The sequence below is a fragment of the Branchiostoma floridae genome, chromosome 6 (genome assembly GCF_000003815.2).
Source record: "Branchiostoma floridae strain S238N-H82 chromosome 6, Bfl_VNyyK, whole genome shotgun sequence".
Lineage (NCBI taxonomy): Eukaryota > Metazoa > Chordata > Leptocardii > Amphioxiformes > Branchiostomatidae > Branchiostoma > Branchiostoma floridae.
In genome coordinates, this window is record NC_049984.1 from 8,526,997 (window position 1) to 8,542,528 (window position 15,532).

Sequence of the window (15,532 nt, forward strand, 5' to 3'; positions counted from 1 at the left end):
TAGTATCTCTCTCTCTACACACACTGTCCTGAGTGTGGGACTTAATTCAAACATGACATTAGACTGATATTGAAGGAGTGAAATGCCAGGCGATATCACAGCGCCCTCTTGCAGTCAGTATACAAAGTGCACTCAGTGGATTTTGCACAGAGACTGCAAGGAGGCGCTGTGACACCGCTGATACGAACGGCTTAAATCCCCGAGAGATCTGAGTAAACAAGGGTGGTACGAGTACGTGGAGAGGTCATACCTTTGTCCTCAAGCGCAGCTGGCGACAAAAAACAGCTTACTACTAGTTACGTAAGTACACTTGAAGTGTTGGATTATGACTAAATGACTAATGTAACATTACGGTGTGTCGTGGAATGCTCTGTTTACTATTGCTGTAGTTATATGGTAAATTAATTTGTGTAACGGTAACTTGCAGGCCTTATGGAAGTTGCAAATCACTGTTTATTCAGTGGGATGGGGTTGGGGTATTTATGACTCAGCCATTGCCTATTTATTCGTTTATAGCGTTACACTGAGCATACACAATATGTAGAAAATTATTACCACCTCACATTCAATAAAAAAATATTTAAATATTGAAAATTCTGTACACTTGTATTTTGCAAACAGCCATTAGGTAACAAATTGAATACTGAAAATCTTTAAACTTTTTTGGCAGTTTAATTTTCATAAACATTGTGTCAATACTCTCAAAATAATTCTCATTGAACACCCTGTCAATAATGGCTATATTCATTTCTAGATGATATTAATAAAGGTAGAATACAACACAGCGTATTCTGTATCACCTGCGGTGCCAGCCCATCTGTGGGTTACAAGGATGGCCAAACAGCTGAATCGAAATGTACCAGAAGTTGAGAAAATTTGATGTCCTCAAATAACAGCAATTCCAGCATCCCAATTTGGTATTCAATTTTGATAACCCCATATGATAACCCATGATTAATGATCAATTTTGCCATTTTTTTTCTCTCCTGATACAGGTCTGGCCATTGGTGCTATTGCAGCACCTGAACACCCTACTGTCTGTGTACATCACAAACTTCACCCTTCTTGAAAACAGTGGTCCAGCCTTCCACCTCCTAACTTAAACAAAATTCACAGCATATTACATCTCCAGATCCAGCTTTACAGGGAGAACGAAGGCTCCGAGGAAAGCATGATCGTGCAGGTGAGTCATGCTTTAATGAGGGTCTGCATGTCTTTTTCCATGAGGTGTAGCAAGTTGTTTTCATTCATCGTTCATGGTAGCCTGCACTAATTCAACGTTAAGCAAATTGCTGATTATGTTCAATCATAAAGGGTAAACTTTGTTCTAAATAGCACATTATTATTATTTATTATTCATTCATTATAAGTGTCATTTACTTTTCTAGCGTTACATTTTAACTAACTTAATTTACGTAACATTATTTTTTTCCCTTCTCTCTAGGAAAAATGGACAACCCAGCTCCAGAACCAGAAAACTTTAGAAAAGTTAAACATACGAACCAGTTGGAAACATACTTTTACCCAGGACTCTTTATGGATGAACATATGAAGTAAGCACTTTAATAGAATATCAGTGATGATAATATTCATGTAATGCAATCCAGAACACATAACATTTTACCAATACACACATACAACAAGATTGACTTTTTATGCAATTTACCAACTTCAGTAAACTCAGAATGTACAATGAACAGTAAGTTTATGTGTCCCTTTGTACCTCCATGAAATGGGAGGTATTGTAGTCAGCTCAATTTTGGTTTGTTTGCAATTGGGTGTTTCTGTTGTTAGCTGAATACATGTGCTGTAATAGGATACCCAGAGAACAGAAAACTTTAAGCATAGTTCAGCTCCTGTCCAATGGTGATTTAGTGGAGAGCCTGAGTGCTATTACACACAACTAAAGCATGTTTTTGGTTAATTGGACATGGTTGCACAGAATAGATATTATAATTGTTATCATTAAGGGGCCTTTCTGTAAATTCGCCACTTTGTTCAAGAGGCAGCTGATAAGAAATGTATTTAATTTGGTGCATATCAATTATTAGCAATACTTGTGAAATGATAGCAACTTTAAACTTTAAACAATACATAATTAACAGTGCCTGAATCCCTACATAGTTACACCTGGAAGGACATCAATATTGGACATGTACAGGTGAAGGTGCATGGTCGTCATGGCAGCGAATCAGGTGAGTTTGGTATGAGTCACCAACCATGATTGATAACATGATAACTTATGCATGCAAATGTTTACATATGTTGCAGGTGTAAATCACACAAACACACACATTTGAATATCATAACACCTTCAATGTCTTCCTATCAAAGGTGTAGTGAGCCTCAAAAAGGCTAGTTAAAGTGATGGTAAAAATGAACAGTTACCTGTGAATGTTTTCAATGCTCAGTGTCATGTTTGTTTTCGTCTTTAGCCACTTATGCAGAGACTGGACAGGTTGTGTGGCCAGCATCTGAGGTAAGTTCTCACTTATTTTTACATCCCCCACAGCAGAGGTTAAGCTCTATTATAGCCACACAGATAACATTATGACCTTTCTTTTTAAACTGCTACATTTCATAACATTATATTTGTAATGGAAGATTTTCATTAAATGATGAGACCCCACTTCCAAGTTTCCCCTTGTGAAATTGTACCGATTTTTACATAGTATAATTACATTGTATAACCGTACGGTCATAAAAATCAGATGATGTGTTTTTTTTTGTCTTGGTATGTGTCCGCTTAAGTGCTGCAATGGAATGCTTTAAGAATCGTAGTGTGATTTAGAGCCAGCACAAAAATTGGCTACACCCAAAAAGGAATGTCAGGTTGTTAGGTAGCATCCATTTAGAACTTGTCACGACAATGGTCAGACAATAGTGTCAGGCTTTTGTTTTAAACGGGAAGACTTAAAGGTTGCTACAGATCTTCTATTGTCTATTAATCTTCCATTATCTAACTGCGGCCTACAGGCCGATTTGAGCTTTCTTGAATGTATAAAATACAAACAAACAAACTATTTGACCCACAGGTGTTGTCGCACTACCTGCTAATATTTACAGATACAGACTATAATACAGTTACTTATGAATGTATAAAGGTTCAAACAAACAACAAACTACATGTACGAGTATTTGACCCACAGATGTTGTCGCACTACCTGCTGCACCATTCCCACCTGGTCCAGTCCAGGTCTGTTCTGGAGCTGGGGGCAGGGGTCGGACTGCCCGGCCTGGTGGCCGCCAAACTGACCAAAGAACCCTCGTCAGTGGTGCTGACCGACCAATCAGAGGTGGTGTTGGAACTGCTGCAGAAGAATACGGAGGCCAACTTTACTGGTGACACCGGTGAGTCTAGTATATCAAAAGTACATCAGGGTATATTCTGGCCAGGTGTACATTTTAGCCTGCTATACCTGTAGTGTTACTAACAATAACAGCAGTTATTGATATGCTAACTCTCTGCTGTAAAATCAAGGCAAAGCACACTAATAACTGAGTTCAGACTACACCAGACACGACCATCCTCCTGTGCAGACTATCATGCAGAGTTTGACAGCCTTTCTGTGTCTAAACGTTAGTACCAAATTCGAGATCCCTTAGACCTTAGCGTGAATGTTGAAACCATTGCATCACTAGGAGAAACAAACCTAAAAAGAAGCTGCCACCCTGTCACAAAACAATAAGGTTTTCTGTGCACACTGCACTCTATACTCTTGCATGTTGTCCATATGGGAAATTTGCAGCCTGTTTGCTGATTGGCTTGTGCCAAATAAGTTGAGCGCATGGATATTTGTTTCTAAGACACACAAAAAAGAGGAAGAATCTGGTTTAGCAGGGCTGACTTTGCAATGTATTCATGTATGCCACAGCATATAGCCACTGTTTATGTATAGGAGGATGGTAACTCTCAAGCATCACATATTGTACTGACTGTAGGTCACTGTCTTAAATGTCTATTCTGCCAATATCTATAATTGGGTATCAAATTATGAAGAGTTTGATATGTAAACTGACAAGACTATATTGAATAAAAAGAATCATCCATTCTTATATACTAAGCATCAATAGTAGTACTTGAAAAGAGCCCACACAAGAAAATAACATGTCTGTTTTGATGTGAATGTAATGCTCACACACAGAGATAGACTACAACAGAACCTTCTTTTACAGAATCAGCTGGATGCAGAGCTGTGAATTTCTTCTTCTTTGAATATCATTGTTTGCAACTTTGGAAGACTAATGATAAGCAAAGGTATTACTAAATAACCTTTTTATTGTAATAACAGTACATAACACAGAATTGAGGGAAATTAACATGACATGTACATGTATGATTGTGACTTAAATTTCTCTCATTTTCTCCTCAGCAGTATGTATGTGTACCACATAATCATCTTGAGTGTACATTCCCAATACTAACTCCACATTCTACTATGCACAGCCTTGCCCAAGGCCTGTGCAATATACCTTGGAGTGGCTATGCATGACCTCTAACAAACTGTCAGCCAATCAGAGAATCAGCAACATTTATGGGATTCTCTGATTGGCTGGTTAGAGGCCACAATCACAAAAGTGGAGACCTCAGCCCAGTTAATAGCAAAGCCACTGAGTAATGTCCAGGCACATCTATTGGGGGCAAAGACACCCAGTCCTAAAACTAACATGGCTAAACAGTATCCAATTGGATACTCTCTTTGCCCCTGATAGATCTGCCTTGTCAGATTATCTCCGAGGGCCAACGAAGGTATGTTGTATAAGCCGCTAGCAAGGCCCTGTGTAGTTGAATAGTTGAATACCACCCACACCTTGCATACCCATGCAGCTACTACATTCCATGTGTTCCATCAGTCTGCTCTCTCAGTTGACGTGTAACTGACACCTGTCGTTCAGAAAAGCAGTCTCTGTCTCTGTTTATAAATTAACACACTTACTCTGGAAATCCAGTGGTCTCCTGGACCCTCTAACACAACGTAGAGTAGACATCACAACTTTGGTAACTACGTTGTAACTGACAGGTCCAGCCCTGAACCAATGATTTTTAATCATCACCTTGGAGAGGTTTTCAACACAAGTTACAAGGAAGAAGGTACTCTAACTCTCCTAACTAAGATAAGTTTTGGGCTCTTGGTGATTTTTTCTGATTCTCTCTCCGAGCTATCTGTACATCCTTCCTTAGAGTTGGTCCTAAGACATTTGTATGGTTGAAAGATTTCTAGGTTTGTGATAGGTTGCTGGTTCAAGATGCAGTTTTCTCTGTTTTTTGTTTTGTTTTTAGTAAGGAACAGCCCAGCATCATTCTATCATATTCTCCAATGCAGATCCTTGCGTGTGATCATGACACTGTATATCTTGTGGAGGTTCTGCTAAACAAGGCCGAGATGTCCAGTTTTGTGGGATGGCCTTTAACCAGCTGTCAGCCAATCGCCTCTAGAGGTCTTTTCTTTAGGTAAAGATTGATTGGCTTACACCCTCACAAAGCTGAAAACCTGAGTGCCTGGTTTAGCAGAACCTTTCCAGGGTATAATGACAGCATTGGCTGGAGGTCAGGGTCTACGAAGGAGAATGTTTTATTGTAGCGAGTGATCTATCATTAACTAATCTCTCTAAATCCAACCACCAGACGGTCCTAAATGTGCCCTTCTGGACTGGGGTGTTGACCTTGAGGAGTTTAAAAAGACCCATGGTACCTTTGACCTCATTATCGGGGCTGATATAATCTACTGGATGGAGCAGGAGGGTATGGCAGAGCCACTGTTCCAGACCGTCAGCATGCTGCTGTCTAAAAAGGTGAAATCTTAATCTTACTGTTACCATAACATTCTTAGATTTTGGTCTACTGCAGTGTTCTAGCCAGCCTGAATTTTTTTTCCGTCCCTTGGATTTTGAATCAAAATCCTGTCTGTTGAAGGCAAGGCGATCCTAGGGGGGTCAGGGGTATGCCCCCCAAGAAAATTTTGAAATCTAGACCCTCTGAAATGCTATTTCCTTTATTTTGAGGGGCAAAGTTTGCTGGCAGACTCAGCTTGGTTCAAATAGAATCTTTACAGACCAATTTTTGTCCGTCAAGGGACAGAATGTGCAAGATTTTTGTCCGTCCCTAGCAGCAAAATTCGGTCAAAGGATGGAAGGATGGATGCTGCCTAGAACCCTGGCCTATTGTTATCAATTGTAAGATACCCTCCTCTAGCTATCATCTCTATCTCATGCCTAACTTGTTGGAACTTTCCTGGCTACCCATCATGCAGGCAGACGCCATGTTCCTGCTGTGCCACCATGTCAGGTCAGCTGAGATGGTCCAGAGTATCCGAGACATAGCCAGCAAGTTTAACCTGCTGTGTGCCGAGGTCGGCAAGGATGACCTGCCCGCAGCCTGCTCAGACATCCTCAGTAATGTCCCCCTGCAACTTTTAACCTTTACTCCTAAAGATGCGGACATCATCATTTAGCAACAAGGCTGGTTATACAGGGGTTGTATATAAAGAAGGCCTAGGGAAAAAATGGTGTCCAGTTACTTCACTGACCCTAGCAAAAACCTGCTGTCTTTAGCTTTTTTTAAGCAAAAAGATTTCCATCCAACCTCTGAGTGATAAAATTAATGACATACCGTATTTCTTTCATTAAACCGCGCACCCCAAATAAAATGCGCACCCCCGATTTGGGGCTCATCGTGTGCCCTTACACGCAAGCTGAGATAGTCAAGGGAAACCCCTCAATAATCCGCGCACCTAATTTTTGCTGACGATCGCACCGGGGGTACCCTCAAAACTTGGCCGCGCCCTCATATAGCGCAGCACCCTTTGATGTTTATTCGCCTAATTTCCTATGAAACTTTTAGAAAAATGATACAATTTCTGGATCGGCACCGCACTTGTAAAGTTACGTAGAGAAAATTCACTCTACCAATAATGTATCGGCGGCTTGCTCACGCAGCGCGATGAGAATTTTCATGCTACAAGATGCCGTTATATCGAGTGAGCAGACATCAAAACGTTAAATTTTACCGGGCTTTTCGATGATAAACTAAAAAAACACATTTACTGTCATAATAAAACATCGTGGCCCGCTGTTCTTCCCGAGAAATACGTATTTTTGGACAGCGCGGCACGAAACGCGGCGTCTGCAGGATCGGAAATACGCATCTCTGATTGGTTGAAGCCACCACAACAACAACAACTGAATACTAATGACGGGGATTCCCCGGCGAACTCGCGCTCTGATTGGTTGCAGCGGTGCATCATGGGAGCTTTCCCGCGGCTTGCAGCTAGCTTGCCGCCATTTTGATTATCAGAGTTACATTTTTGAAACGCAAAAGAACGCTATTTTCAACGATTACATTGCACCATTCTAGTTAAGATATGCATAATACAAAGAACCTTCCGTGGAAACATGCTTTTATATGTGAATTTATGGTGTCTCTAGCGTAATTTTGGGTTTCGATGCAGCCGTAAGTGTGCTGAAACTTAGCGTGGGTTTCCAAACACCCCGAAAAATTATAATGTCGCATTTTTCTCGTCACACAAAAACAAAACTCCTGCAAAGAAGAACCCTGCAACATTTTCTGATCATAGCAATTATGTTTTGGGTCAAAATGCTCGTGGATAATACACGATGTGCCGGCGTGCAGCCGCGTGATGCCTCGGGGATAAAATATTTGTAACATAACTAACAAATTATGCCAGCCCCAGCACGCTGCAAAAAGTCGGACGATTGTCTCCGTTTTTCTTTTTCAAGTCATTCTTATAATATCATTCTTATAAATATCATTACAACTATATTATTTTTAATACAAAGAATAACATAAGCATGCGTAATTTCAAGTCTATATAACGTTAACATTGTTATCTTGTAAATAATAAACGAAAGACAAATGCATAAATTATCGATGTTCAGCGCGATACCTCGCGGCGTAATCGCTGGCTTTCTGGCTTGTTACGTGATTTTTCTTGAGACAACCCCTAAATAAAGCGCGCACCCCGACTTTGGCTTTGACCTGAAGCACCAACTTCAAAGTTGAAATGTCAAAAAAGTGCGCGGTTTATTAGAAGAAATACGGTAATTCCAAGTAGTCTCAAAAAAAATTTCTAATAGAATTCCTGTATTTTACTCTGTTAACAGATATAGTTGATATGAGAATGTTTAGTTAACATTATACATGCACCTGGTTAATAAACTGAACAATGTATATCTGTATAAATACTACAGATCACATCTACGGAAGTGTACAGTACAGTACAGGATCTTGATATGGAACATAGAGATTATTACATTTTTCCATATGTAAAGAAATATGAAAAGGCAATATTACAAAAGTAAATGTCAGAAGGCTACTGAGAGATGGTATTTTAAAATTCATTTCAGTGGTCAAGATATTTCACATTATGGACAGAGAACACTAATAATGAGGAGCCATTTTTATTACATAGAACAGGTACATCAAAAAACCTGTCCAGTGGTATAGATGGAATTTTGAAAATATCGAAAAATATTATCAATGCCTAGTGTTAGATCATTATTACAAGTTCTAAATTAAAACAACATTATAATTAAGACCTACAGAAATGTAAAATTGCTTGTTCAATGGTTGTCATTTGGAATTACATGTACATCTTGGGTCAGAATAAACTTAATCGCCAAAATCAAAATCCTGTCTTGATTTCATTTTACTTGTTTAATGTAGTGGCCCTGATGGCATTACATGACAGATTTCAACAGCATTTCTATTACCATTCAGATAAACAATTACTTTGGGCAGTCAATTCACTGTAGTGAAAAATGATGACACTGCAAATCGTACGATTATCTTCATCAACAAACTGTATGTTAGAAGGTATTTGTATCATGATAAATGTTAACATACAGTTCCGGTTCTCAGTGTTACTAAGCATTTCTTTTATGCTTAACAACTTCTTTATGGTGACCCTTTTACCATGATGTTATCATGGTCCTTAGAACTTGTGGGTAGTAGCAGCGAGAAGCCATCCAGGAATCTTGAGAAATGCAGGAGTCCAGGCAGCCAACCAGGTGTGGCCTCTCATGGACAACAGGTCCTTCACTGTCCTGAAGTTCACGGGCACCTGCCCTGTGGTGTCATGGGAATTACAAAAATGTACAGGTTGGAGTTTTTACAGTGTGAAAACAAGCAGAGATTTAGTTGAATTACTACAGCTTTTCAGATTTGGGATGTAAAGCTGATGGCCCGGATACAAGGGGGCTTAAAGCATCCAACCTCTGCACTTGAAAGAACCCAACACACTAGACGATTTCCCTGTTCTGGCACCAAATAGGCTGCACTATCCCTGTCCATGGTACTGAATGGGACTCACTATCCCTGTTCTTGGTACTGAATGGGTCTCTATCCCTGTCCTTCGTACTGAATAGACTTCACTATTGTCCTTCATACTGAATGGGCCTCACTATCACTGTCCTTGGTACTGAATGGGACTCACAATCCCTGTCCTTGGTATGGAATGGGACTTACTATCCCTGGCCTTGGTACTGAATGGGTCTTGCTATCCCTGTCCTTGCTACTGAATGGGTCTCACTATCCCTTTCCTTGGTACTGAATCGGTCTCACTATCCCTGTCCTTTGTACTGAATGGGACTCACTATCCCTGTCATTGGTACTGAATGGGCCTCACTATCCCTGTCCTTGGTACTGAATGGGACTCACTATCCTTGTTCTTGGCAATGAATGGGTCTCACTTTCCCTGTCCTTGGTACTGAATGGGTCTCTCTATCCGTGCCCTTGGTACTAAATGGGTCTCACTATCCCTGTACTTGGTAATGAATGGGTCCCTCTATTCCTGTCCTTGGCACTGCATGTGCCAATTACAAGACAAGTCTTGTGTTACATAAAACACATAAATTGCTTGTGTAACTATCCCTCTTCACATCTAGTAACATCTGTAACAATCATGTTTGTGTGGAAGTTGCGAAACGTACCATCAATGTCTGTAAAGCCATATTCCTCAGCCAGCAGACAAGTGAACAGGGTTCTACCAGACTTCTGCATTATGTTTGGGTCTGTGTGTTATGATGATAACAAAAACGTCATCAAAAGTTATACGTCACCAGACTGATACAGACAAGTTCAGCCTTTCCTTTTTTAACAGGGTAGGATTGTGAATTTTTCAAATTCCTATATCTATATCTGTGTTTTTCAGTTTTGTTTCTGCAGTGTATTGAAAGCAAGTATCATCAAGGATCTGTATTGCATAGTGAGAAAAAGGTTCCAATAGGAAGGAAAATACTAAACAAAAGTGTACACAAAGTTGATGTTATCAAAACTATCTACACCATATATAGTAATCTGTAAGCAGATGTAGAAAGTGAAATCGTAATAATTTTCTACAGAGCAGTGGGCCTATCTGCTCCACAAAAACGGAGAGTTTGAGACATGTTTTGACTTCATCTTTCTACACCTACTTGGAAATGACATACTTAGAGTTGTTAGATAACAGGTACAAGTTCAGATATTTAAAAGCATTTGAAGTACCCACCTGCTGCCAGATGAGCTATGGTCTTCCCAGAAAACTCAACTGTCTCAGTGTGGGCAAACACTTTAGCGCTCTGCACAAAATGGAATTGAGCATGAAAGTTTAGGACAACTGTTACAGTGACCTTAGCCTTGCCTCTGGTAGGGTTTTCTAGCCACCAGACTTTTATCATTTACAACAGAAACCAGCAGGGTAAGGGATACAGGAAATGGACAGGAAAAGGAAACAGTTACCTTGCTCTCTGGGCTTTTTGTGAGTAAGTCTGCAACAAACTCAGTCTTCACTGCACCGGGCCATAAGGAGATGAAGGCCACGTTGTGCTTCCTCAGCTCATGTGCACAATCAGCTGCCATACGGTCACACTACACATTGTTAGAATGAAAACAACAAAACTGAACAAGAACATTCATCAGATGTAAACACAACTCTTGCCCTACTTCTGCAAAAATACAGACATATAGACAGACCAAAAACAATCATCGTCATCATCCGGTCGTGCTGATTGCACGGATGTACAAAAATGTACATGACTCTCTCCCTCCATCCATCCCTATACTCCAGAAACAATACCTCCCTGTGAATAAGTAGTCTTCTCCATGGGCTGTCATTAACTGATAAATGACTAGTTCTACCAACTTTGAACTGTACCTCCTGCCACTCAGGCAAATGTGAGGTTATTTTCAACAAACAAACAAATATTCTGATTACAATACCTTCATGTAAGTATGATAAGTGATTTGTCTATGATAGATATACAGTACATTAATTTTTATACTTCATGGCAAATCATGATCACCATCATTTACCTGGTCACTACTATTGGTACCAAGAACAAAACACTAAAGCGCAATATGCACTTGTATATATACAATATGTATATACATGTATTTATAAAAAAAAAACATACTGCTGCCTTGCCAATGCCATAGGCCACATTGAAGAGGTAGCGAAGTCCTCCGGGACTGGAAATGTTCACAATGAGCCCCTTTTTCTGTGGCACCATCAACCGGGCTGCGTACACGGAGCAGATGTAGTGATTTCTGAAATCATCATGAAGTTGAGATTATTCAACTGAAAATACAACCAAGGCATACTACATGTTGCATTGTAAACATTGTAATGTACGTCTAATACTTCATTGGTTGCAATTGTAACGAGTCTGATACAATACCGATGAACATAGTTGTGACAAGCTCTATTAGTAGTTACCCCAAATGACCTGACATTACTGTGTGGGTATAGCCATCCACAAGTCATCTTGAATATGCTACACTTGTGCATAGTCCTGGATATCAATGACAACATCATTGAACCCAGCCAAACCACACTTTGATTCCCAAAGGATCCAATTACATCACTTCCACCTTATATTCAGGTAACTGCAGACGTACACCAAGACAAACAAACACACATATTGCTTACAATACCTCAATTTTTAAAGAGGTGAAATTTGGGACTGTTGAAGAAATCATGCCAAAGGGATAGAATCTAACAGAATCTTAATCTACTATGTCCTACTATGTCATTGTTTAGAGTACCTTAATCCAACATTGTTCACTTCATCCCAGAATCCTGGGTCTTGCTGCCAGAATGACTTCTTCTCATTCTCAAAGATGCCCTAGACATATAAAACACAGAAGAATCTAAAAAATGGCTGCTTGTTTTTTTAAAACTCAAAGTCTGTTATTGTTTGTTGACAATTGATGTACAGTAAGTGTGTTACAGCACAACGTTGGACTGCAGTATATGCTTTAACTCTTAAGTCAACAAACTTTCACAACTAAATAACCTGAAATAATTCAATCAACTCATTTGCAAGAAATCAATTTGTCATTAAGCACTGTTAGGACTCCTGAATTTACTGCTAAGCATTTCTTCCTATATGTATGGTGAACTAAAGCGTAAAATTTATTAACGTCACCAAAGCATAAATTCTATCAAAGGTCGTGTAATGAGAACATTATTTTCCCAAATAAATTACCGTAACAGCTTTATAGGCATTGTTGACCAGTATGTCCAGCTGTCCGTTCTGTTCACGCTCAATCCGATCAAACAGCGCCTTGATGTTTTCATCCTTCTCATGGTCACACTGCACAGGGATGCACTTTCCTCCGCGTTTCTCGATCTGAGTTGGGAAGGATGGAATACAGTCAAGTTGAGTTGAATTTTAGTTTCTAGCCTGATATACTGAGTGATGCTTCCCTTAAAATAACATGTCTACAACTAGGGGGCCCAAACCTGCACCACTTTTTCCTGACACTGAAATATATATATTATATATCTGCCACAAAAATATCATGGCAAGACTATAGCATTTCCAGATCAAAAGATACAAGTTCTACTTCAGCACCAAGGGTAGTCACCAGGCCCAACCTTTACAAATAAATATCATTATAATAACTTAAACTAATTGTTCTTAACTTGGGACTGCTTGAATTGTTTCATTTAAAGAAAAAGATTTAATTCTGCTTATTAGTGAGTCTATCCAATTTGTTGCAAAGAACAATTATGTATTTTATATTCAAATTTGCCTAATGCTGCAAATGCAGAAATGTTCGCGGTGGATTAATGTTCGCGGTTTTCACGGCGACCACTTCACCGTGAACTTAAAACCACCGCGAACATTTTTCTATAATAGTAGTAGACTGCAGTCTATGGTGTTACCGCGAAATCAAAACCACTGCGAAAAGTCATTTTCCCAGCTACCGCGAAATTAGATCCCCGCAAACTTAAATGCATTTACAGTATATAAACAATTGTACCTCTTCTGCACATTCCATCAGTGATGTCCCCTTGCCTGTGGGCTGTAAAGTGCGGCCTGTGGACCACGAAAGGGAAGCAGAAACAATAGTTGACTAGTGTATCATTCACTTATCTATTTCTATTATCAAAAATTTCAAAGGGGACATTCAATACATTCAATACACTAACCATAAGACCACCTTGCCAATTATAATTTAAATCTAAATTTTAAATTTATCTGGTGTACTTGCAGCCGGTGCCATAGGCAGGTACCCAACGTGAGTAATGAGGCTGATTAACATGGTCGAGGCACTTCCTCGAGCACGGGACTCCCGTTTTACGTTCCTCCAAGAAGACGATTTCGTGGAATGACCATGCTTGGTCCGGCTACAGCATCCGATTGTCCTTGGTTGGTCGCCCATCCAAGAACTGACCGGACCAACCAAGATCAAGGGATTGGGTGTATCGAATGCGCCACAAGGCCATGACATAAGATAGTTTATAACACTCACCATACCTATGCTATAGTTTCTGGAAGTGCAAAGTCCACACCTGTAATGTAGACTGTAGCTCCTGCCTCCCCCAGCTGCAGGGCAATGCCCTTCCCTATCCCCCTGGTGGCACCTGTCACCACTGCTACCTTGCCTGACAGCATGTTGGACAATCTACAGGATTTAAAAGAAATCAAGACACCTGCAGCTGGTCAATAGACTGATCATAGCCCCGACCTATGATCTTTGTCAGACCAAGGGGGTTAACCAAGGACCTTGATCATGACATTGCGTATGTTGATAAAATGTCACACATCACAAGGCTAAAAGGTGAGGAAACACGTGTTTGACATGCATGGGTCATGCATGGCACAGTATCATAGTATAACAGTGTTTAAAAGGAAACAAATATCATGAAATCAGACCTATGTCTTTGGTTGTACCTCAACACATGGCCGGCCCTCTATGGTTTATAACAGGTAACGTTACTCAATCGATATTACAAGTTTACAACAGCCTACATTTTCCGTATTAAAACCCAGTGGTAACGTTAACGTTACACTTTTGCTTACCTTTGCTTAAAACGTTATCAACATACTACTTGGCCACAGCGATATTATAGACAGTAACACTCTTGCTGAGCCAGCTGCAGACGTATCTGTGTCACCGGGTGACCCTATATTTGCGCACACCGCTCACTGAACGAATCTAGCACGCTTTTACCGGAATGCCATGCCACTGTAGCTTGGCTGAAGGCTGTAGCGTACTGTTAAGTAATAGGGTTCAAAGGTCACGACTGTCGGAAGTCATAATCTTCAAGCAGATGTATGGTTCAGCTAAGCAAGTTCCTGAGGATTTTATCTGACTTTTTAGTCTGTCATTATTGTCTCCGGCACCACGCCTCACAAATTCCTAGCTTTGACGCAAAGTCTCGGCTCAACATTTTACGCCACTTAAGAGGGTCTGTATGGAGGGGGATCCCGATAGCGACTTAACGGTAAAGTTAGGAGTGCCAGTAACGATTTATTAAAGTCCAAATAGGCCGACGACGTATTCTTTCGGACTCAGTCGCCTGAATATGTCTTCACTGCCTCTGATTTAAATGTAAGAATCCCTTTCAGTTGACACACATGTTGACACCTGTTGATTCTATATTGGTGTCAAAAACCCGGAGGCAGGAGGATCGCTTGTTCGACTGGTATGGGAGCTCTTAATTCACTGGTAATACGCCCCGTGCACGTGTTCTCTCGATCATCGCGCGATTTTTACAGATCATTCTATGTTTCAATGTGATCGCGTAGATTCTCAGATGAAATATTTGTCTCTAAGAATTTCTAATTTGTCGACCTTCTGGTGATCAATACTGCCGAAGCGCACCGACTGTTTACGAATGAAGACCTTTACTGCGTATAAATACCCACTTCGGGTTGAATACAGGTCACAACAATAGTTAACGTATACATTGCCAAGCTGCTACAACAACTAAAACCTACTACAGAGTCTCCTCATCAGTGGTTCTTAAAATGTCAGATTAGGCATGTTTCATAATTAAAGGTTAAACTCATTAGATATATGAATTTGTGAAGTACGTTACTTGCTATAATCTGTCTCCATCCTCTGGTTGTGTAACTTAGTAATCTCAAATCTGAGATCTACCAGGACAAGACAATACCCAAAGGGCTAAACACAATCCAATGACCCTCCAGGACCAGTCGTATTAGGCTTTTGAGTACTGTCTTGCCCGGTAGATCTGTACGTTTGGAATTACTCATTTATTGTTACAAAACCAGCGAATGA

At 40.2% G+C, this 15,532-nt stretch overlaps 2 protein-coding genes across 3 annotated transcripts; one reads left to right on the forward strand and one right to left on the reverse strand.

Moving 5' to 3' along the window:
* Positions 1–125: 125 nt before the first annotated feature.
* On the forward strand, positions 126–6,603 carry LOC118418515 (protein N-lysine methyltransferase METTL21A-like). 2 transcript variants are annotated; one of them, XM_035824483.1, is made up of 10 exons: positions 126–300; positions 996–1,183; positions 1,445–1,553; positions 2,125–2,195; positions 2,436–2,479; positions 3,150–3,351; positions 4,177–4,258; positions 5,022–5,092; positions 5,627–5,793; positions 6,252–6,603. In XM_035824483.1, the coding sequence occupies exons 3-10, from the start codon at positions 1,450–1,452 to the stop codon at positions 6,450–6,452; spliced, it is 942 nt and encodes a 313-aa protein (XP_035680376.1). In that variant the 5' UTR covers positions 126–300; positions 996–1,183; positions 1,445–1,449; the 3' UTR covers positions 6,453–6,603. The 2 variants fall into 2 exon arrangements, with proteins under 2 accessions (XP_035680376.1, XP_035680377.1); XM_035824484.1 differs by lacking the exons at positions 4,177–4,258; positions 5,022–5,092.
* Positions 6,604–8,076: 1,473 nt separating this feature from the next.
* On the reverse strand, positions 8,077–14,503 carry LOC118418517 (dehydrogenase/reductase SDR family member 1-like). Its single transcript, XM_035824487.1, has 10 exons — positions 14,308–14,503; positions 13,797–13,909; positions 13,265–13,320; positions 12,484–12,627; positions 12,041–12,120; positions 11,410–11,542; positions 10,736–10,864; positions 10,506–10,575; positions 9,949–10,029; positions 8,077–9,085 (listed from the first exon to the last, which is right to left on the reverse strand). The coding sequence occupies exons 2-10, from the start codon at positions 13,897–13,899 to the stop codon at positions 8,952–8,954; spliced, it is 930 nt and encodes a 309-aa protein (XP_035680380.1). The 5' UTR covers positions 13,900–13,909; positions 14,308–14,503; the 3' UTR covers positions 8,077–8,951.
* Between the last annotated feature and the right edge of the window lie 1,029 nt (positions 14,504–15,532).

Excerpts from the sequence above, each read along its gene's own strand:
- LOC118418515 (XM_035824483.1), top strand. The coding sequence starts at position 1,450 with ATGGACAACCCAGCTCCAGAACCAGAAAACTTTAGAAAAGTTAAACAT. Across the intron at positions 2,196-2,435 it reads TCGTCATGGCAGCGAATCAG|CCACTTATGCAGAGACTGGA; the intron begins GTGAGTTTGGTA and ends TTTCGTCTTTAG. Across the intron at positions 5,794-6,251 it reads GCATGCTGCTGTCTAAAAAG|GCAGACGCCATGTTCCTGCT; the intron begins GTGAAATCTTAA and ends CCCATCATGCAG.
- LOC118418517 (XM_035824487.1), bottom strand. The coding sequence starts at position 13,899 with ATGCTGTCAGGCAAGGTAGCAGTGGTGACAGGTGCCACCAGGGGGATA. Across the intron at positions 13,321-13,796 it reads AGCTACAGTCTACATTACAG|GCCGCACTTTACAGCCCACA; the intron begins GTGTGGACTTTG and ends CGTGGTCCACAG. Across the intron at positions 10,865-11,409 it reads ATGGCATTGGCAAGGCAGCA|TGTGACCGTATGGCAGCTGA; the intron begins GTATGTTTTTTT and ends AACAATGTGTAG.